General features: G+C 40.5%; 1 protein-coding gene across 2 annotated transcripts in view; it reads left to right on the top strand.

The window, feature by feature from the left end:
- The window catches only part of vldlr (very low density lipoprotein receptor), a 45324-nt gene that overhangs the window by 18703 nt on the left and 4215 nt on the right, over nt 1-22406 (top strand). Inside the window, exons 5-17 of one of the 2 annotated variants that reach the window (XM_047570129.1) lie at nt 2213-2421; nt 4444-4606; nt 5311-5433; nt 6130-6252; nt 6986-7105; nt 8396-8521; nt 8977-9148; nt 9655-9879; nt 9959-10077; nt 11090-11229; nt 12526-12667; nt 13337-13486; nt 21364-21423. In XM_047570129.1, the coding sequence (XP_047426085.1) occupies nt 2213-2421; nt 4444-4606; nt 5311-5433; nt 6130-6252; nt 6986-7105; nt 8396-8521; nt 8977-9148; nt 9655-9879; nt 9959-10077; nt 11090-11229; nt 12526-12667; nt 13337-13486; nt 21364-21423 (1872 nt within the window). The remainder of the gene's footprint in view (nt 1-2212; nt 2422-4443; nt 4607-5310; nt 5434-6129; nt 6253-6985; nt 7106-8395; nt 8522-8976; nt 9149-9654; nt 9880-9958; nt 10078-11089; nt 11230-12525; nt 12668-13336; nt 13487-21363; nt 21424-22406) is intronic. The other variant, XM_047570130.1, reaches the window with a different exon arrangement.

Genomic DNA, 22406 nt, shown 5'->3' on the forward strand with positions numbered 1-22406 from the left:
AAAAATAATAAAAATAAAATGGATTGTCAGTAAAGGGTTGTGTTTCTTTTGTAATGTAGCTAACTACACTTGCTTTGAGTCGTTTTGCGCTTTTTTGTTTGTATTTACTTTGATGACCAAACGCCTTAGTGTTGACTGTCGAGACGAAGGCTCCTCTGCATCTCCAGCTGCAGTTATTTTATTTATTTTTTTTTTTTTCTCAGCTGGGAAGACTGGACCAGATGATTGTTTCAGGTGCCCATGCACCTCACCTTGGTCATTCGGTTTAAATCTGAAATTTTCTCACGCTGCAACTGTGGCATTTGGCTTTGAAATCATTCCTTTTATTTCTACAATGTTCTACTCTGACAGGAAGGTTCACTCCATTCATTACTCCATTAACCAACGCGTCCAGGTGCTGAGACCGATGCATCATCCAGCCTCTTTAAGAGATGAGGGAAACAAACAGGCATGCACATGGCCATATATCGGCAAAATTATCGAGGTCGTTTTCCTTCATCGCACGATTAATTGATTTATTGATTATGGTGACAGGCCTACTCCCAGGTCTGACCCCGTCCAGTGCTCCCTGACGTCACCTCCACTCAGCTACATAATGGGAGGTGTTAGTCCACACTGGCTGAAAATGCTCCACAGACAAATGGGAGAACATGGAGACACGTGTGTTCACGTTATATCTTCACCCTTGTTGTCCTTGAAATACATGCCAGGATGATTTGCAGTGTGTTCAAGCAGTGGCCTTTAAACTGAGCTGTCAGAGGAACATGTAAATCAAAGACTTCAGAGTAATCTTGAAGAGAAGCACAAACATGGTACGGTCACAACCTCAGTATATCTGATGTGTCCGTTACGTGTAGAGAGTAGCTAAACAACTATATTCCAGTTGGTGTGAACATCACAATAACATTAGTATTAGAGGTTCCCCATGAGCATATAAATGTGTCAGTTTCTGAAATGTCTATATGTAATGCAGAATGAGACAGGAAGTCTCCTAACAAGTAACTAGTAAGCATGAATGTTTCAGCAACACTTGAGGAAGTGGTGAGAAAATTGCACAGGGCTTGTCTGTGTGTTACCATGTGCTGATTTTTTGGACTCGGGCTGCACGGATTTGTTCCCTTCCGGCCACAAAAGTGTTAGTGAGGCTGTTCACTGGTGCGGAGCTGTAAAAATTAAACTGCAGTCAGTTTGAGCTCATTCCATGGCCCTGTGCTGCCCAGTTACTGCACGTTCTTCAACTGCAGATGTTTCAATCATGGAGCTGGGTTGTAGAGCAGTAATGTAATGTTTGATTAGTAAATCTTCTCCAACCCTTTCATAATATCAGAGGCACAACCATATTCAAAATGTGACACTACATGTATAATTAATGAAACACAGCCCCAGGTCGTTTTTTTTTTCTTCCTCTATCAAATGTTGCCGTTGGCGCTCTGGATTCCAGCAGCGTTCTTGGCATGCTACAGTCCTGATTCATTCATCAGATGCCAAAGGGTGAACATGTTTCACTGCATCACAGTCCAGCACAAATGGGCTTCGCTCCAGCTAAAGCTTGTATTTGTCCATGGTATTGTTGTGGATGATTATGTACTTGTTGCCTCCTGCTAGGCCAGGGAAATCCATGTCATCACGTTTCTGAATGGTATATTTGACCAAAAATGCCATTTCATGCCTTTCAACAGAGAAGATCCACTAGTGTCAGTATTTGGACTGCTCCAGTGAGTTAAGACCGATTCTTTTTGGGTTTAGTGCCTCTGTGTCTTCTTTAAGACTTTATAGAACAAGATTTCCCTTAAAGTCGTGCTCTGAGTCAGTGTAAGCAAATTTTTACAGATGTCATTGAAGTTATCACCACAAGCTATTAAATTTAGACCATATTTGACACCATCTATGCTTTATAAGTAGTACTTTCCCAATTAGGCCTACACTGCTAATAGTATAAAGTTTGAAATTGTTTCTTTGTTCAGTAAGATTTTCTCATGAAATCTATGACTAAACAATAATTAACCATGACACAAAGTTCCCTTATTGCAGCTTAAAAAAATCAGTAAAACTTCAGTTTAGTTATTTCAAGTAATGTATACATTTGAACTTCGGTACACAGGTTATAATTTAACCTGGTCAGATAACTCTCAAACTTTATTTATTTTTTCTCTCAAATTGACTGCACTGTTAAGCTTTTTTTTACTTTTCTTCTCCTCCTAACCGCCTCCAGGAAACATCACTTGTGCACCAAACGAGTTCACATGTGCGAGTGGCCGCTGCATCTCCCGGAACTTTGCGTGTAACGGTGAGGACGACTGTGGCGACGGCTCTGATGAGGTGGACTGCGCTCCGTCCTCTTGCGGTCCCAGTGAGTTCCAGTGTGGCAACTCGTCGTGCATTCCAGTCAGCTGGGTGTGTGACGACGACGTCGACTGCCAGGTAAGAGAGAGATCGACTTACCCCCATAATTAAATGGATTACAAGTTGTGGGCACAAATCATTAAAATGAAGGTAACATTCTTCCTCAATGAGTACAATGATAGACAATTTTTAACCACCACAGATATGATCATTATGGTGCAACCATTTCAATCATGGTTAACAATGGAAGCAGATGTGGGCAGCACAGGTCTGAGGGCCTGATTGGATGGTTGACAATAGCTACTGATTCCACTAAAGTGGCTTTGCAAAAAGTAGTAAATAGCACTAGCTGTGTACTCTTCTGTATACTTTTGTTTGACAAGCATTCCTGCAATTAAATGTGGTGCAACTCTATAGAGTGAAACTCCCCACAATGGTCCTTATCAGTAAACCTGACCTGTGACAAATGTGGACTTGCACTGTCAAAGGTCACACGTTTAGAAATTGCTCAAACTGTTATAATTGCTGGATTGACCTCATTTAATCTCTTTCGGTGGCATTTAAACAACATGTAGGATGTTTTCTATGTTGAACTACTATGAAGTCAATGTAATCAGCTTTATATAGGCTTCTTTGCAAGGATTAAAAACTAATTTTCCTCACTAAGGAAACATTTTTTCACATTCTATAAAGATATCAGTTTTGTGTACCCTTTTTTTTGTTTGTTTTTTAACTAGTTAGATTTATTTCTGTGCTAAAACGAAAGGAAAAAGATGTCTGTGGCATAAATAACAAAATGATATAATTGACGTATTTTAAATGCTCCATAGTGTTTTAACGAATATGTTCAGGTCAGTTGTTTCCCCACTTTTTATTGTAACTATACATGCATGCATTCATTATTTTCCAAGCAAATTTATTCTCTCTAGTTAACAGCCCAGTGTGACTTTTCAGGAGACGCAACCACACACACACACACACACACACACTGGTAACTACACCTACACACAGTGGCACACGAACACTGACTTTGACTCTCAGAACACGTTTTCACACACCGCAGGACAAGTTCCTCTGAGTCGACGTTTTGCTGCTACCTATTAATCGCCTGAATGTTTATCCCTCACAGTCCCGACAGACACAAACACGCATACCCAGGAATATTAAAAATGCAGCGTTAAATGGTTTTGGTCTTTATCATTCCCTCTCTTGCTCACTCGCACACAGCCAGCCAAGTGTTAAGTGTTATGGAGCTGCAGACACGCACAATGCACACATTCTCACACTCCATTAATCTGCTCCCTCATGAGTCTGTGACTTTGTGAGATGACGAAAGTGTGAGAAACTCCTTCCTGCTCCCCTTCTGGACCCTATTCTGTCTCATTGGCCAGTTATAATTCTAATTAATGAGCTAATCATCTGAGACCTGACTTCTTAATGCTTGCAGCTATTTCATATCTGACCTGCCCCCCAGATTACCTGCCAGTGAGTCAGTGTGGGTGTGGAATGTATCTTGGCCGTCTTCCTTCTGTTGTTGGAAGCCTGGGAAAGTATTGAAATATCTGATAGGGTATTGTGTAAAAAAAAATAAAATAAATAATGGTTGGACATTGGTTCATAATGACTAACAGACATAATAACATTTAACTCACCACTTCATCCAGATAAGTCATAAGAGCCATTTAAAACATACATTACTTTGAGTTTGACCTAAAGTTAATATATGTATATATTCAGTATTTTTAATTGCATTTCTGGCTTCAGCCCCACTTTATCAGGAGTGATCAAATAGTCACAAACATTTTGGTGCAATAAATGGTTAAAAACTCTGAGAGTCCTGGATTGTATGAACCCTTAGACCATTAGTGTTAGATGCGTGTTTATATTCTCACTTTTTCATTTTGAAGACCATAAAAGTTCAGCTCATGTTCCAAACCATGCTGCTATGTTTTGTTGTAACCGGTCTTGAAACGTGACATTGCAGGCTCCAGGAAATGACCTAAGATCAAGTGAGCACCAACTGGGAAAATGTCTCAAACACTGGGTGTTCTGATGCATGTTTTTGTCCCGTCTAAAGGAATAACTCTCTCTTCCTTTCAGGACCAGTCCGATGAGTCTCCATCTCGTTGTGGCCGTCACCCGACCCCACCAGCCAAGTGCTCCACCAGTGAGATGCAGTGCCGCTCAGGGGAGTGCATTCACAAGAAGTGGAGGTGTGACGGAGACCCTGACTGCAAGGATGGCAGCGATGAAGCAAACTGTCGTATGTACAAGTTGTATTCGGTTTCACTTCAGTCAACTGGTCAATTGTTGCCTCTTTTTTTTATTTATTTTTTTTTATAAAAAAAACTGCTAGTCCATAATCTTTAGGGCTATCTTCAACCAAACATTGTCAACTAGTAGTTGTAATTTTTAGTGACATTGTTGGTTATGTGCTGCATACTGAAATAATGTGTATCTTTATCTGTTGTTAGAGAGGGCTCATGACAAGTTGCTAAAATAAGGTTACAGGAGGAAGACATGAAGGAATCCATTCAGAATGGTCATTTTGGCCAAACACACTCAAAATTCTACTCTAGGGGTGTAAAAAAAACACCTCAAGCCAACTTTACTGCTCTTCTGCGTTCCTTTTAGTTCAATAATAATTACTTTATCATCTGTCTTCAGTTACAGACCTGTCAGTCCTTCCTGTCTGACAGTAACAGTGACGATGTGGAATTGGTCTCTTATGCATACATGTATACTGTTTTGATGGTTTAGGTGATTATTTATTTCAGATTTTTAATTCATCATTACACATAAGCAGAACCCATTCAGATTTAGATATTTTACATACGTTTGTTTGATAAATGACTGTTTAGTTAATTGAATACTTAATTTGTCGTCAGTGTCCTGTCAATAGATGAATTGTTTAATCAATGGACTGTGTCAGCACGGCTTACTGTGAAATGTGTGTGTCGTTGGCAGCTGTGCGTAACTGTGGGCCAGAGCAGTTCAAATGTGATGATGGAAGCTGCATCCTGGGCAGCAGACAATGTAACGGCCTCAGAGACTGCGCGGATGGATCGGATGAAGCCAACTGCAAGAACGGTATGTGTTGCGCTTGCGTGTGCTCAGCTTTACAAATAGCTGCTTTTAATTCACCTGAGGGGCGCTTTTTATTTCTTAAGAGGTGTGAGTTTGTTTATGTTGCCAAAGGCTGTCCTGAGGGGCAGAAGCTGCCTGTTTATGTAGATCCTGTGGTATTGACATTTTTTCCCCCAATGAGTTTTGACACATCTCAGATTTGTACTCGGGTACAGTTGTTCAGTGTTTAATGTGGTAATGTTGTCCAACTCCAGCAATGAGGTGTAGTAATATGTTTTATTTGGAAGCAAGGCAAAAGAAAGGAAAATTATCTCCTAATTATACTTTTTTCACATTTTTGAATATTTAGCCACTATTTTATTTTTGGTCAGTTTCTAACCAAGCTGAAGGAATAGACACTTTGAAACCGAGTATGCATCACTTGACACCTAAAACCCAATCTTAATGGGTTTTCTCTTACTTTAAAGTTTGAAGAAAGTGTACTTCTCTTTGCTGATGCTAATCTGGAAAAGGATTGTGAAGCTTTACTGATCAAAATTGCAGACTCATACCTTAAAACAGTGGAAAAACATAGTTCTGTACAGTGGAGCAGAGAAGACTAATAATTTCCTGATATTTTTCATGCATAATTAGATTTTAATGTCAGTACTGTATGTCTCTTATCTCTTGATGTTTAAAATTGGGTGTATCTCTCTTCAGTGACTCAGTGTAATGGCCCAGAGAAGTTCAAATGTCGCAGTGGGGAGTGCATCGAGATGAGCAAAGTGTGCAACAAGGCCAGAGACTGTCCCGACTGGAGTGATGAACCCATTAAGGAATGCAGTGAGTAAAAGAATAAAGAAGAGATCTGCATCTTAAAAGATTTCATTTAGTGTTTATCCAACGCCAGGAGCTGCAGTGTATTGTAGTGCTTCCCCAGATGGCAGTGTTGAGTGACAGTATGCCAATTAGTGGTATTTATATGGACTCCAACACTCCACTAATGATCAGAGTAACAGCTGTGGTTGTAGCCAAAAAGAATTAAAGACTGTTAAAGGCAGAAAAGCTCAAAACACCAAGTTGTTCTAACAAGTGTTCTCTGCATATCCAATCCTCAAGTTATGTTGATTGATACCTGTGAAAGCATTCCACCAAATCACTTATTTAGCCACCAGGTTAACGGGTTGGACTCTAATCCAGTTGTGATCTGTCTGATGAAAAAAGAAATAAAGATATGAGAGTCTGACTTTTCTGGACCAGTGACTCAGTTACTGTCCTGGAGAAGTTTAAAGATCTTTTGCTGCAGGTAGGAGTGTTTAGACTTCATTTAGGGCCAACAGGCTGAAACTACATGACACTTCTCTCTGTTGCACATTGATTTATGCCGATATGTTTTCTGCATAAATACAGCCTCAAACATTTTTCATGCACCTTACAGTTTTTATTTTGTCATACACCAAAGCCCTCTCTCAAAAAGGGCTTTATTAATCTGGGTAAAGAAGATCAGTTTTAACGCAGATAGCAGCTGTTCAGCTTTTTTTTTTTTTAACTGACACAGACATTTCATTCCCTCCAGATCTTAATGAGTGTCTCCTGAACAACGGAGGCTGTTCTCATATCTGCAAAGACATGGTGATTGGCTTTGAGTGTGACTGTACACCTGGACTCCAACTCATAGACCACAAGACCTGTGGAGGTAAGAAATGTTTACATGAAAAAGCTGAGGATCTTTTAGTTTAAAACTGCATCACTTGGCATCATACTTAAAAATGCCAGTCAGGCTTAGAATTTAACTTCATTTTAGGGAATCTTTTCCGTTTCTATCCGACCTATTAGGCATATAGAGACATCTGCCAACAGATCTGCCAGCTCTTATAGGTTAATATTATTGGATCTCTGAACAGGAACTGAGTGGGCCGTACATCAGAAACGTAACAAAAAATAATATGCTTGGATACATAAGAATTGATTTTTGACTTGACTTTGACTAGATGTTGACTTTTTTTTTTTCTTTTTTATAATGGAAAGCATAAATACATTACGTCATGGTTGCAGATACACACAGTCATTGTTTACTGGTGTGCTTTTGTTTCCTGACAACAACAGCCTTTGATGGTTGGAAAAGTAGATCACAGAACTGTCGGCTCCAAACAACACAGCACTAAAAATGAATTTTCAGTCAGAATGTCCTTGGCAGGTTATTTTTCTGGATTCTTTGGAAAGAAAATCTAAAAGCTACAGAGACTTTGTTCTTTGGATTTATTTATTTATTTAGTGGAAAGCTGCATGGCTTTTCTTGTTTTTTCTTAGAAGTCTCTAATCCAGCTGGGTGGGTCAGATGCACAGTAGGCTGGTGTTGTGAGTTATGGCCACTGCATGCTCTCGTTATGCACCTCCGGCCTCTGGCACAGTGTGTAATGTGATTGGCTGTGTTGTAATCTGTTTTCCTAAAAACAGAAATCCTCTTGGTTACGTTCAGGAGGCTCCGATCCGACACAGTTTTGTTGTTGAGCCAATCTTGGCCTCAAACAGTGCTTTGGTTATTACTAAATGTGTGTAATCCCATCTGGAATGAACCCCACTGGTTGCACAGAGGTACTTAATATACTCCCAGATGTAAAATCACCACTAAACTCTTCAACACACATTTGAAAAATTTACATTTAATTCAGATGAGAGCAGCTTGTTGCTATGAAGTGTTCTGGCGAAACATCCACATCAATTAAAGCTTTCAATTTGCATTTTGTGTATCCCAAGCTCACTTCAGTTTATAATTTCTTGGAAGACTTTTAGGAAATTTGTGTTCAGAGAGCACGAAAGAATTTGGTTAAGTGGTGTCTATGTGCTGTTTGCGTTTGTGGCAGAGCTGCAAGGAAATATGTGATAATGCCATTTGAATCGTTTTGCAGACTTGATTAACTAAAATTAACATGTCTGGGACCAGCTGTCTTTTCTCTTTCAACTCACGATTTCTCTCTGTGTACAGACATCAATGAGTGTCTGAACCCTGGCATTTGTAGTCAGATCTGCATCAACCTTAAGGGAGGATACAAGTGTGAATGCCACAACGGCTACCAGATGGATCCGACCACCGGCGTCTGCAAGGCTGTCGGTGAGTCAACGTGTGGGAACCGAATTTAACGTTGTGATTATTCTGTATAGAACCGCAGCTCCCACAGCTAAAGAAACATGACAATAAACTGTGATTATTTATTTATTTGTCTTGGGCCTTAACCCCTAATTCATGTAAACTAATGAGCCGTCTGTCAACATTCAACAATGTGAACAGCATATGTGTAACTCCTTCTACTGTGAAATGATAAGAGCTTGTCTCAATCAGTTCCCTCAGATCTCATGGCGTTTTTCTTAAAAGACCCTCTAGGGTGTCCTTCAGACTGAAAGAAATGTGTGAATTTGGTTTCAACATTTTATAAGATGGTTATATTTAAACACATCATTTAAGCCTAACAGGGCTGAAATACTCAATCAGCAGAAAGCAGAACAGTGCAACCCCAGGCATGACTTGTCAGATTGAACTTCATTTTACAGTGTCTCTCTTGTCCTCAGGTAAGGAGCCCTGCTTGATCTTCACCAACCGTCGTGACATCCGTCGTCTGGGTCTGGAGAGGAAAGAGTACACTCAGATTGTGGAGCAGCAGAGGAACACGGTGGCTCTGGATGCAGACTTTAACCAGCAGATGCTTTTCTGGGCTGACCTGGGCCAGAAGGCCATATACAGGTGGAATACATGGAACAAAGTCTGTTAGATCAGATCTGACAGTTTAATGTAGATGGTGAAGCTGAGTCAGGAGAAGAGACTCGGGACAGTGGTGGGACTCTTACTGCGCAGCGTTATTGACCCTAACAGTACAGAAAAATATGCTACTGTACAGTTAGTTCTGTTTGCTACAACATTGCTCTTTGGCTAGGCTGAGGCATCCATATTGGTTTTACCTTTGTGTTGATTACAAAACAGGATATATTTGACATTTTTAAGATGAGACTGCTTTTGTAGACTCTGGTATTGGTCTTCATAAAAGAAGCAGTAGGCATTTACACTAAACTGATCGTATACAATTTAGCTTACTGATATTTTACTCTGTTATGAATAATTTCAGGGCAGTTGAACATTTTCTCTTTATTGGATGGCGCTAGAAATGCCAAGTTTTTAGAAATGGCATGGTATTTATGTGTGAGACTGTAAACTGTCATTTGAATGTGTGTCTCTGTTCTTTTTGTCTTCAGCACTGTGCTGGATAAACGTGGTGATGTTGGCGCCCACAAGAAAGTGATAGACAATGTCCAGACTCCAGTGGGAATCGCAGTGGACTGGATTTACAAGAACTTGTACTGGTCTGATCTCAGCACCAAATCTATTTCTGTTTCCAACTTTAATGGAACCAAGCAGAAAGCCCTGTTCAACCGAGGCCTCAAAGAACCTGCCTCCATTGCTGTGGATCCACTGTCTGGGTGGGTGGAAAGCTAGTGTTTTGTTGTCGGGTTAAAACTTTGATTTCTGATTGATGACAGATGTGTGTTGGTTCTGTAGGTTTCTGTATTGGTCTGACTGGGGTGAGCCTGCCAAGATTGAAAAATCTGGTATGAATGGAGTGGACAGACAAGTCCTGGTGGCAACCGACATCCAGTGGCCTAATGGAATCACACTGGGTAATAAAACACACACTGGAAAAACCCATGACCAACAGAAGATAAATAATATCATCTTACTATTCAACATCCACTGTGTTTTAAGTGGGCCAGCACTCTCCGATGCGCATACGCCATTTCTCTGTTCTAGCCTCTGGTGTCCCGGGAGTATTCCTGTCGTACCACAAGTTCTCTCAAGCAGTCTGTGCCCTTTCCTTTTTAGGAGGGTGGCACTCAGTGCTTCCTAAGTATTGTAGTTCAAGTGCTCACTTGCTCGCCTATTCCTCTTCACACACAACAGTAACTCTAACAGTAACAGCCTTATTAAATAAACAGGAAAAGGTAAAAGAATAGGATGTTGGTAAAATTGGCCGGGCTTTGATTGATAGATTTATTATTGAGAAAACGGACGGTAACTTTCTACTGTTGAAAATGTCTAGTTTGGTTATAGTTAAGACAACAACAGAAAATCCAAAGATTACTAAATAATTACCTTAATCATGTCGGTGAAATTACACATACACTGATCCACACTCGTTTACATTAAAACCTTTACAATTGATAAACGTTTGATTATGCGTCTTGTTCAACATGAACAACACAAACTGCTTTCAGTGCTCCAGCTTCATTTGTTCCTGCTGTTAAAATATTACATATTTCAGAAGCTGTAAAGAATCCAACCTTGATTACACATTTTCATTCATTAGAAACTAAACAACTAAATGATGTCCATACATTTGTCAGTGACCAATATCTCCTTCAACACTATGCAACACCTCACCACATCATAATCAGATGTTCTCCGTGTTTCTTTGTTTCCAGTGCTTTCATCACCCACACTGGGTAAAAGCCATTGATTTGTGCTTGTTAATGAAATGTCATATTGATTTTTTTTTATCCATCTATTGTTCTCCTTCTTGTCTTCCACTCTTCCTTTCCCCATTACTCTCCTTGCTTCTGTTATTTTTTCCTATCCTTTCTCACCCTGTCCTCTTCTTTATCTTCATACACTGTAACCCCCCCCCCCCCCTAGATCTAATCAAAGGCAGGTTGTACTGGGTCGACTCGAAGCTGCACATGCTCTGTAGCGTCGACTTGAACGGGGACAACAGGAAGAAAGTGCTGCAGTCTCCAGACTACCTGGCTCATCCCTTCGCACTCACTGTTTTTGAGGTACTGCTGTTAACTTATGTGTAACCTACATACTGTTTCAGTTACCATTGTTCATGTGATTATAGCTGCCAATGGAGCCGTTCAGACCTCGAATTAACAAGTGACCAGCTTAAAGTACAGGTGTGAACACACCCAGGACACCTCTTGATCTTGGACTACATTTTTAGGTGGTCTCGATGCGTTGGACCACATTCATTTGGTTTTAATGCCAGGTGTGATGGCAGATACTTAAAATTGCCCACTGGACATGTTTGACTTGAATCTGTTCTTGTCTCAGTGCTGAAAGTTTGGAGCTTTTTTCCTTTCCTTGTTTTTGTATATTCTCTGAATTCTGTTTTTCTTTTTTTTTTTTTTTCTTGTTTTTTATAATTTACATCTTATGTCAAGATGATAAACAAAACTTGTCAAGAGTGACGCATGGATTTATGTGCCTCCATTTCCCTCGGTCTCTAGAACAGAACAGAAAAGAGTTGAGAGGAATGAGTTGACGTGACCCATGGAACCAGGGTAAATGGACTAAAAAACAAACAGAATCCTCATTTATCATTTCTCTGTTCAAACAGTGGATTAAGTCACACAAAGAACTTTAAGAACCACACATTAATAACGGTGCTTGTATTATGTATTAATCCAATCTGCTCTTGAGCTGGTCTCGTCATATTGTGTCTTTCACATGTAATCTTTCAGAATCTCAGCAGTCGTGGACATGAGGCAGCCTCACTGTTCACCTACACACACTCACTCCTTGCAGTTAATGTAACCATTGATGTCAGTTTTCACTTCAACCAATATTTTGCAGTTATCCATCAAGTCCATGAAAGCTCAGTGCTTGCATCACTTTGAATCTTACAACTCCTTCAGGTGAACTAGTCTTACCCTTATTTAACACACAGATTCTGAATAAACAAAACAAGAACATTAACTTTGACAGATGGTCTGTGCAGGGTGTAGTGTAGGAGCCCCACACAGATGGTCTTGGCTCACAGATGGTTGAATTTGTCCATCTACTGATTTGTATGTATAACTGTTCCTTTTGTCCGTTGGGTTACACTTTTGGATTTGAAGATTTTAGTGGATAAGGTTTTAAGATGTCATCATTTTTGTTTTGAAATGAATGTTATTGGAATAGTTTATCAATCGATAACCATTTCACATTTTACCTTTCTTTTGATGACTAGCCATATGTGAAAATAATGGGCAATTGCTTTCTGTTACGTGCTTCAAACCTTATTGTTTAGAACATGATTTTCTGCTACTAATAGAAATGTTTGGTGTATCTTTCACTCCTTTCCACAGGACCGAGTCTTCTGGACAGATGGTGAAAATGAAGCCATCTACGGGGCAAACAAGTTCACCGGCTCTGACGTGGTGACGCTGGCCAGCAACCTGAATGACCCCCAGGACATCATAGTGTACCACGAGCTGATTCAGCTATCGGGTAAGAACCGGCGCGAGAGGATGAATGGAGGGAGGCAGGAGGTGCTTTCATATTGTGGCTGAAAATATCCTTCATCAGTCATCAAGCTTCAGTGAGGTCACTGCAAATGCAAGATCAGGGTGGATGAAAACTTTTCTCCACAGTACTTGCTTCTCTTCTGAGACGACAAATGAAGACATTTATTCTTACAGTTATTTAAATGAATCTGAAAGGAGTACTAATGGAAATCCTTTTAGCTCTACTCATGCCAACATCACATCTTCTGATGGAATATTGTTGAGATCTATGGAAGGAAGAAGACAACTAGGAGGACCAATGTAGTAGTGTCTCTCTCTCTCTTTTTTTTTGTTTAAAGACAGAATTGTCTGAATGTGTGGTCTTCCTACCATTTACACAATTGATTATAGCATATAGTTGTGTAATCTGTTTGAAGGTTATGCAACATGATGATGCAACATGATTGAAAAAGATGTAGATGAGACCTGAGAACCAAAAATTATGTCAAATGGTGCATTGTCCATTTGATAAGCAGAAGAGTTCATTGAAGCAATGTCATGAAGCACTATCAACAGTCACAGAAGGGTTTAATATCTTTAATTTAATAGAATTTCTTTACTATAGCTTTAATGTGAATATTTTGTGTTTGCCTGGGTTGACTCTTGGGTGCAGGTACGAACTGGTGCACAGAGAAGGGGGAAAATGGCGGCTGCAGCTACATGTGTCTGCCTGCACCGCAAATCAACAAGCACTCCCCCAAATACACCTGCGTGTGTCCAGAGGGACAGGAGCTGGCTGCCGACGGCTTACGCTGCAGACCTGGTGAGTCAGCGCACGCTGGTGTGTGTTAAGCCCCTGTAAAACATCTGAAATTTCCTCGTCACAATCATTTTTGATCTGGCTGGCTAATTAGTTTTGTATCGTAGGCTGCAGGGGATTGTAAAGAAGACGCACAGTTTTGTCTGTTTTGATATGAAGGCCTCCATGGAAACTGTAGGCCACATAATTAATCATTTTTTAATAAGTATCAGTATTTATTCATAGTCGTGTGCGGCCTTGTGGTGATTCTGCTGCGGTTGTTACAAATCTATTGTTTCAAACCAACCGTTTTAATTTAATTTGTGGACAGAAAGTAAAACGGAACATGTTTTGATGATTTGCATGCACAAAAACTGAAAAATTGAAAACCCTTTAAGTAGTTTAAATGAAGAGGAAATGCATTAATTCATTGTTTGCCTGGGGAATTGTGACACAATTAATCTGGAAGTGTGCATTTCCAGCAGCGTGGGTGTAAAAGTGTGTTTGGTGATGTCCTAACTACACAAAGATTCTAAACTTTTGGTGCATCATGGTCGTTGTTGTTCTCAATATATAAACAACTTTGTGGATTCTTCCCAATCTGACATATGGACTTTTTTACCTAGAGTATCAATAATTCATCATAGTTAAGCCAAATACACAGTGCCAAAAGAAGATATGTTTTGGTGGAGCAAAAATCTATAATAACTCCATGTTGTTATAGATTGTTTTGTTCCTGGGAGAGTAGTAGTCCTCCTTCACATTGGTGCTCAAAACAGGGTGGTATTAATCACCAAATAGATGATGTGCCTGTAGCTGTTTGTTGTGGTTCATATCTGTTAAAGGGCCTGCCTGCTCCTTATTCTCACTTCATCTTTGTTTGACTGTTCTTCCCGTCTCAAATGTGTAAAGAATTAGCTTGAAAGGGAAAAGGCTGCTTGGCTTTGACAGGTCTCCCAACAAAATACAAGATCAGTTGTAACAGAATAGTTGTAGTCTAATTCTGTGATTTAAATTTGCTATTTATCTAGCTCCATGTTACATTCTCTCTTCCTCTCTTCCACTCTTCCTTCACTTCTGCTTCTTAACCTCACAAGCATGTTTCCTCGCTGTGTGTGCGTGCTCACTCTTTCTCACTGTGAGTCTTGTCTTCTCTCTGTATCCATGCCAGCCACCAACCCAGCTGTCTGTTTGTGTTAGTAGTCTGACAGCTGAACAGTGGCTGAGTCACTTGGTGTTGTGGTTCAGTTTTTCACTGCTTCTTTGGCAAATCTCAACACTGTCCTCCTTCACATCTCAACTGCAGCTCTGCCTCCTTCTCCTGCGTTAGACGGTGCCTTTGTCATCTCATCCTGACACCTGGATTGTGTTTATTCCGGAGATGGATTGTTGCTGTGTTCATCGTTGGTGGCTGCTGTACACTGTCTTCTGGTTCACTGTTACCTGTTGGTTTAAGCCCTGGGGCCCGTTGCACAAAACTAGGATAAGGGATTAAGCCGGGATATGTTGGTTATCCTGGATGAACTTATCCATGATCCGTTTGCACAAACGCAGGATAGGGCAAAGTGGGATATGTTATGACATAAGTTACCATGGATATTTATTCTGTGGAGCTAGCTTGCTCCAGACCAGGCTAAGTTCCAGGATCTATCTAATCTCATCCCTTATCTCAGTCTCAAATATTTATTCCACTGCCCAATACACATTAATAACTAGACCTTCTGTCATTATTTAAACATTTGTCATCATTAATTGCAATCTTTTTAGATGATTTCACAGTCAGTAGATAGTTTCGTTTCCCATAGACTATATACTAAATACACACCCCATAGAAATATAAATGCACATCGAGTAACATGATGTTCCTTTATTGAATCAGGACAAATCAAAGCAAGTAAACTGAAGTCACACAGCCCTCTACAAGACAGAAAGCACAGAGTCAAAGCGTATTATACAACACAGGACAAATCCATACTTATACACAGTATACAGCACAATAGGCCAAATAATATAGAATAACACAAATTCCTCTGCCATTGCAGACCCAATTTAACTTAACTTTAAAGCATGTGTCTCTGCCATTGCAGGTTATATTCAACTTAACTGAAATAATTAAAGACGTATTGGTGTCTGTCCAGCTGACCACTGTCGTCATCCGTGAAGATGGCCAGGTTGTCCCAGTCCACCTCTGATTGTGCTCTGGGGGCCCCTCCCTCCTCCCTCCTCAGGCCGGCCACATAGCGGAGGACAGCACAGGCCACAGTAATGTCACATGCCCTGTCTGGGCTGAACTTAGATGGTGTAGACATTGGAAGCGTGCCTTCAGGAGGCCAAAGATCATGTCCACCCAGCCCTTGTCCTGGTGGGGACATTATTATTTGCCTGCTGTGCTTCCTAAGGGTCTGGATATGGTGTGAGGCAAAAAGGCTGGCAGACATCTCCTCTGCCCCCCAGCAGCACACCAGAGAATTCACCTGTGAATACAAAATGTCATCATCACAGCCTCATAAATAGACTGACATTCTTGACACAGCCATAATGTTAAAGGTGGTTATTAATAGAGGTTATGTGCGCCACCTTGTGACGGGTGTCGATAGATTGCAAAGGGCCGACAAGCCTGTGATCCCCTCCATCACAGGCTTGTCTCTGTTCAATTCTAAGGCTCTGTCCTCTGCTGGGGTGAGATCAGCTGGTGAGTGTGTTTGTGCAATACTTGAGAATTTTATGGCAGTGGTGGTGTTTCCTTTCTCTTTAATTTGATCTTTTACCTCTTCATAGTCCTCCATAAGTATGTCCTGCTCCGACAGGGAGAAGTTTGCTGCTCGTGTTGCCATGTTGAATCAGAGAATCTGTGATCGATCGCGGGGTCTATTTGAGGAGCCGTGTGCGCGCTCTGAGCCAAGATTAGTTAAACGTGGCTTGATGAATCCGTGTCCGCTCATCCTTGCTTGGTGTTTGTGCAACCGAATAAGCTTGAACGCTCTTGTTTTGGATTCGTTGAGCCCAGGCTTAGTCATTTATCCTGGATATCTGAATTCTACGTTTGTGCAACGGGCCCCTGGTCTCTACATCTTTACTTCTCGGAAAATTAAATGAGGCATTTCACTACTCGGTGAAGACTTTGTTGCGGGGATGTGATCTATTTCACATCTTAAACAAAAGCAGAAGTGTAATGGTAGTGGCCTCCAAAGTGAGTTCTAACTTGAATGCTTCTGTAGGAAGAAAACCTTCTGCAACTGAAACCAAAATGTCAAACAGGGTGACATTTTGTCACTACTAACCTGCGTGTGATCATATAGTCACTTGATATTTTAGCTCTGTGTTTTGGATGCACCATAAGCTGGAATGACTGAGGACCTACAGATGGTGGATTAACACTAGCAATTGCTGCGTTTCCATTTCCCCTAGAAATGTGCAAAACCTTAATATTGCAATAAAAAAACTGGTAATGAAAATGTCTACATTTTGAAAAACTCCTCAATTATTGCGAAAACATTTCTACACTTTCATGAGGTGGTTTTTCAGACGTATCGATATAAAAGTCACCAGCGTCACTGGAAACTATGAACTATTTGTCCATCTTCCTCAAAGTGGTTTACGAGAGGTACAGCTCTTTTGCAAAACACGTTTCAATCGAAACACATGCATGGAATTTCAGAAATCCTGCTTTTATTTTGCAAAAAAACTACAATGGAAACATTGCTAGTGAGAGAGCAACAAGTTACAACACATTTTAAGTAGAGGTCGGTGATATGAAGAGACGAGCTCGCGTTGGATGGGACACGCAAAATAAGAGTTGAGCTGGTTTGACTTTTTTGGTCTCTCTGATACAGTGACAGATCAACCAATCATGTTTCCTAACCTAATATTTTACTCACAGTATTGGGCTCATAATGGCAAGGAAAGAATTTGAGCATCCAGGACAGAATGTGAGATTTAGTATGACTGGAACAAGGCCTTTAAAATGAAAACCTGCAGTCCTGCCTTCCATATGCCAGTCCTTTTTGTTTGCCGGGAAAACGTTGCTTAGAAACTCTGTACACTTTCTTACAGTTGTTTTTTTTTTTTTTGTCTTGGGCAGTCCTGTTTCTTTCTGAGCTCCCACACATTAGCCTTTTCATACCAAAGACGTGTCTGACAGGAACCTGACCGCTGAAGTCGGTGCACATACTCTAATTGGGCTCAAGATGTAGACCGAGACACTGGTGCACAGAAAGTACTGGAACATCTCCCTGACAACTCTCTGCACTGTTGTTCTTCTCAGTGAAAGTCTGCTTAGCTGCTTGTTTGGTTTCTTCTCTAGTAGACTCTTCTGTATTTTCCCCACCAATTTCTTTTAAAGTGGGTAAGAAGTCTCTTGACAGTTTTTGTAACTTGTCTCTTTCAGTACAATCTGTGCAGTGCCACTCAGTTTTCATCTAATCCTGTTTCATGTTGTAATGTGAATTTTATTGTGTTTTCTCCCTCAGATAGGAGTTATGCATAGCCTCATATGTTTTGTTGAAGGCACATATGTTTAATGGAGCATGTTTGGGATGGAAACTTGCAGGTTTAATCTAGTGAAAAAAATTCTATCCTCATTCATCAATGCCATTGTGGTAAATTTAAATAAGGCCCATAACCCCACCTGCTGGTGCTACCTGGGTCCAGTTTTTAGCCTTACTAGAAGCATGTTTGCAACCTTGGCAATGTATGTTCACAACTTTGGTCCTGGATGAATCATTGGAAGAGCTAGATGGATGATTTAACTTTGTTAATCAGTTTCTCAGAAGATTCATCTCGACTTTTCTTGTAGGATATTTCTAGTTGAACGTTAACCTCAAAGTGGTTGCAAGTGGTTGCATTATAATAATTTTCTGACTTCATAAATTGCCACCATCAGACCAGAATTCCAGTCCCTTCTACACCAAGCGTTCAGACATTCAGATAAATATAGTAGATGGTACACAGTAGTTTTATACTTAATGTTGAATGCTGAGCTTTTGTCATTCAAGTTGCTCAAATTCCCCAGTTAGATGACACCAGTGTCATTACAGCTTCTTTGCATCAGCCTGGTGATAATCTTGTCTGTAGTTCTCTTGAATGGCCTTGAAGACAAAGTGAAGCGACTCGATAATCCTTTTGAATACAGGGATAACGGGGCACTGTGACGGCCTTTTCTCACATTCACGCTGTTTTTTTTTCTAGTCACCAGAGTCATTGTAATTCTGTGGGAGTATAATTGTTGTGTTTTTTTTTGTTTTTTTTTTTAAAGACAACTTAAGAAATGTTCTCAAGCTACTCTTTCACCTCTGCAGAAGTGACCTATTGCTGTTTGATGTGGGCATCCTGGTGTAGTCACAGGTTCCTCCCACATCTGTTATGTGAGGAGTCATATTTACATCTTTAGACGACAGCTGGAGTGATTTCACCACTACCTGCTTTTGATTTGTCAAAAAAAAAGTGTGGTGATACCAAGGTGTTGAACAATAACATGCAGAGAAGTGACGTGTACCAGTAAAACTGTAGCACAGAGTAGTAGTACAGAAATGTAATGGCCTTCATGCAGTGACCGTCCCTGCCGACTGGCTCACCTCCTCAGGCTGTTTGGGAATCTGGAGCAGCCTCCAGGCTCTTTACAGCCACTGTGGTGACTGAATGTACCACCCGGACTGCCAAGATGTGTGAGTGTGTGGGGATGGGGTGCGTTTTCCTTCTTCTGTGCTGCTTGTGAGTGTCTTTATTCCTCTGGCATGTGTATGAGTGTATATACTTGCAGTTCGTAATCTGTTCATTCAAAGACCAGTGGCTTGTGTGTGTGTGCATATCTAAGAGGGTTTTTTTGTGTGTTTGTGTGTGTATGCTTGGTTGTCTTGGGAGTGTCCTATTGTGTATGTATTTCTACAACTGTGTTCACACGCTTGTCTGTGCTAATACCGCTGAAAAAGTGAGAATGATGTGGGAGGAGTTAAAAGGGTTGCGTGTCACTTGCTGAATGCTCCTCCACCTCCCTCCTAGTTGGGCTGTTGCCAAAGGCCTCGGTCTTTTCTGAACCAAGAGCTAACATATTTATCCCATTTTACACCCGTCGCAGCTGGACCAAATGGGAACTGTAGCGCATTGTGTGGCTGCAGCTTTGACCGGCTCTAATCTCGTTAGAGAGAGAAAGTAATAAGCATTGCTCTTCAGTTCAGTGTTGAACCTTAAACTACCAACGAGGGATTCGTTTAACTGCCTTTACAGGCAACTGGGGAGTGTTTTCCTTCAGGCTGAACAATCTCAGGCTGAAATACTGGATGTTTCAGAGATGTTCTGGCTCTATAGAGTGTCTTTGTAGCACAGTTTGTTGTCTTAAAGTATCATATGCTAATTAAGTCTGAAATTAGTTAAAATCCTTCCTAATCCCATATACGATACATTTACATATGCAGTATATAGACCTGTTTGCAGTCTACACGTATACTGGGGGGTTGTGTTACATCTTGCATGCATTCGGCGTTTGCCATCTAAAATCTTTAGCCATGCTTCAAGGCTGGTCATCGGAACATCCCCCTGGATTCGTCTTATCATCTCCCCAGTCTTTCTCCCTGTATTTTGCATCTCATGCTGGCATTTGAAATGCAGTGAGTCATGCACATTGTGATAACAGGTACTCGTGGTGCACTTGCTGAAAGAAATTAAGCCTTTATTGTCATTGTATGAATGAACAAAATTGCAATTTTCCCATTAGAGCACTGCTTTCAAGAACAAAATACTCTATAACATACACACTCAGTCATGGCCTCTGTGAACGGCATTGTCTGGTTCAGTGTTATTTGAAAAATGCATGTAGTGATACAAGTGCTTGGCTTTTTGTTTGAAAATGGATAAAACTGGGGCTGTGGCATTTGAAAGAATAAAGTGACTTCTCCAGACCTCTTTTGCCCACTGTGCTTGAGGCTATGTTAGCTGCAAAAAAAAAAAAAAATCATATACAGGTACATCTCATCTCTAATGTTCTGAGACACTGAATTTTGGGTTTTCATTATCTATAAGCCACAATTATCAAAATTTCAAGAGCTAAATGTTTGAAATGTTTCACTCTGTGTAATGAATCTATATAATATATGGGTTTCACATTCTGATACGAGTGACAAAAAATATTGAACTTTTTCATGATATTCTAATTTTTTGAGATGTACCTGTAAATGGAGGTTATGGGGAAAGTTGGAGGTGGCAGGTTTTTGATTGTGAACTGCACAGTTGTAGCCTGAGTGTCACTGCAGTGTAATTTGAAATCAGTGGAGTGCTCTTTGAGGAAATTAGCCATGTTTGTTTGATAAACGACTGACTGATTTAGTTTTTTTTTTCTTTTCATTTTCTGTTGCAGGTTAATGCTTTAGAAAATTCAGTCTGATCTTAACCGTGCTTCCTATTGGTTTGCTGTGCATTCATTTCCAGCTCCTACACAGCAGACCTAGCCATGCTGCCTCCTCTCAGCTAATCAAGCCCATATTGATCCAGCTATAAGGATTTTATTGTCCCTGCAGATGTTCTTTCCCAGTTAAACAGATGCTGGTGCTGATCAATATGCTTTACTGTGCATTGCATCTTTGAAACGGTTAAATGGATTCAGAATGTCATTCCCCCACTTGCCCAACTTCATTCTCCTATCACAACAAGACAACCGTAAGGATTTCTGTGAAGGCGTAATGCTCTGTTCTACATAATGTGCTACACTTCTCTCTTGGTGTAATGGTTTGGCTTCTTCCTCACTGAACAATAGTGGATCTCCCTTTTCTCTATCAAGCATTTATTTACTCATTTAGTCTCGTGAGGCCTGGTCTATATTCAGAGGTCTGCTTGCATGTGCGCAGTTGAAAAATGGGACAACTTGGTGTTTTTCTTGTCAAACGCTTGATTCTTGGTTTTCTCCGTGACAGACCCTTCTTCCAAAAGTCCCTCAAAGGATGATGGGAAAGCTCTAATACAGCCGCCCCCAGGTAAAGCCATCAGCCATCGCTGCACTGTGCTCGTCTCTTGGTTGCTTACTTGCTTTAAAGCATGTTGGGCTTTGTTTGAAAAATGAGACTGCTCCTACCTTCCTTGTTTAGTTTTTGACAATCCAATCTCTAAAGCAAGCATGCTTCTTGTGTCCATGGTGCTCTGTGGAGATTTTTTTAAGCTTCCTGGTGTGATGGTGCTTTCAGCTCTCTGTATAGCTGGCCACTGTCTGTGCTGTTTCTTCGTTGGTAATGACACACATTCAGATGTGTTTCAGCACTCTGTCTATTACAGGTAATGACTTGAAGTGGCTAATGTGTAGCAAATGGTCAAGACGCCTGATGCAGTTAAGGGGTAATTGCATCCGACTTGTCTGTTTACAGGCATTTTATGTAAGACAAAGGAGTTGCACAGAGAAAACTGAGCGCAAAAATGTCTCCACAAGGTTAATTCAAATCAGTTTTCACAGGACATGTTTTAATTTGAGTGGCCCACACAGAGAAATGCTGCACACGACTGAGACTTGAGAGCTTTTTGTTCATTAAATCAATCATTCTTTTTAATTTAGATTTCACAATTTCTTCTCATAGGCTATAGTTTAATATTTGTGTGTGTGTGTGTGTGTGTGTGTGTGTGTGTGTGTGTGTGTGTGTGTGTGTGTGACTGACTTATATATTGTTTGTTTTTTTGCATCTCGGGCACAAATTTGTGTGTTTGAGTCTGTTTTGTAGCCAGCGCAGTTTCTTGCATGTCTCACATTCATTAGACCACTTGGATTGGATTAGGGAGTCTTGCAATTGTACCAATTCTGGGCATAAAATAATAAATTGGATTTGTGTCTGTCATGGGTCAATGTTTAAGACTCACAAGATTTCAAATATGATTGTAAACTTGTTAGAATAAAGTGTTTGGTCAGGAATTCTGTAATCCTATGAACGATGCAATTTGTCAATGATGTTCCTACAGTATTCGTAATCAGAAA

The sequence above is a fragment of the Mugil cephalus genome, chromosome 19 (genome assembly GCF_022458985.1).
Source record: "Mugil cephalus isolate CIBA_MC_2020 chromosome 19, CIBA_Mcephalus_1.1, whole genome shotgun sequence".
Lineage (NCBI taxonomy): Eukaryota > Metazoa > Chordata > Actinopteri > Mugiliformes > Mugilidae > Mugil > Mugil cephalus.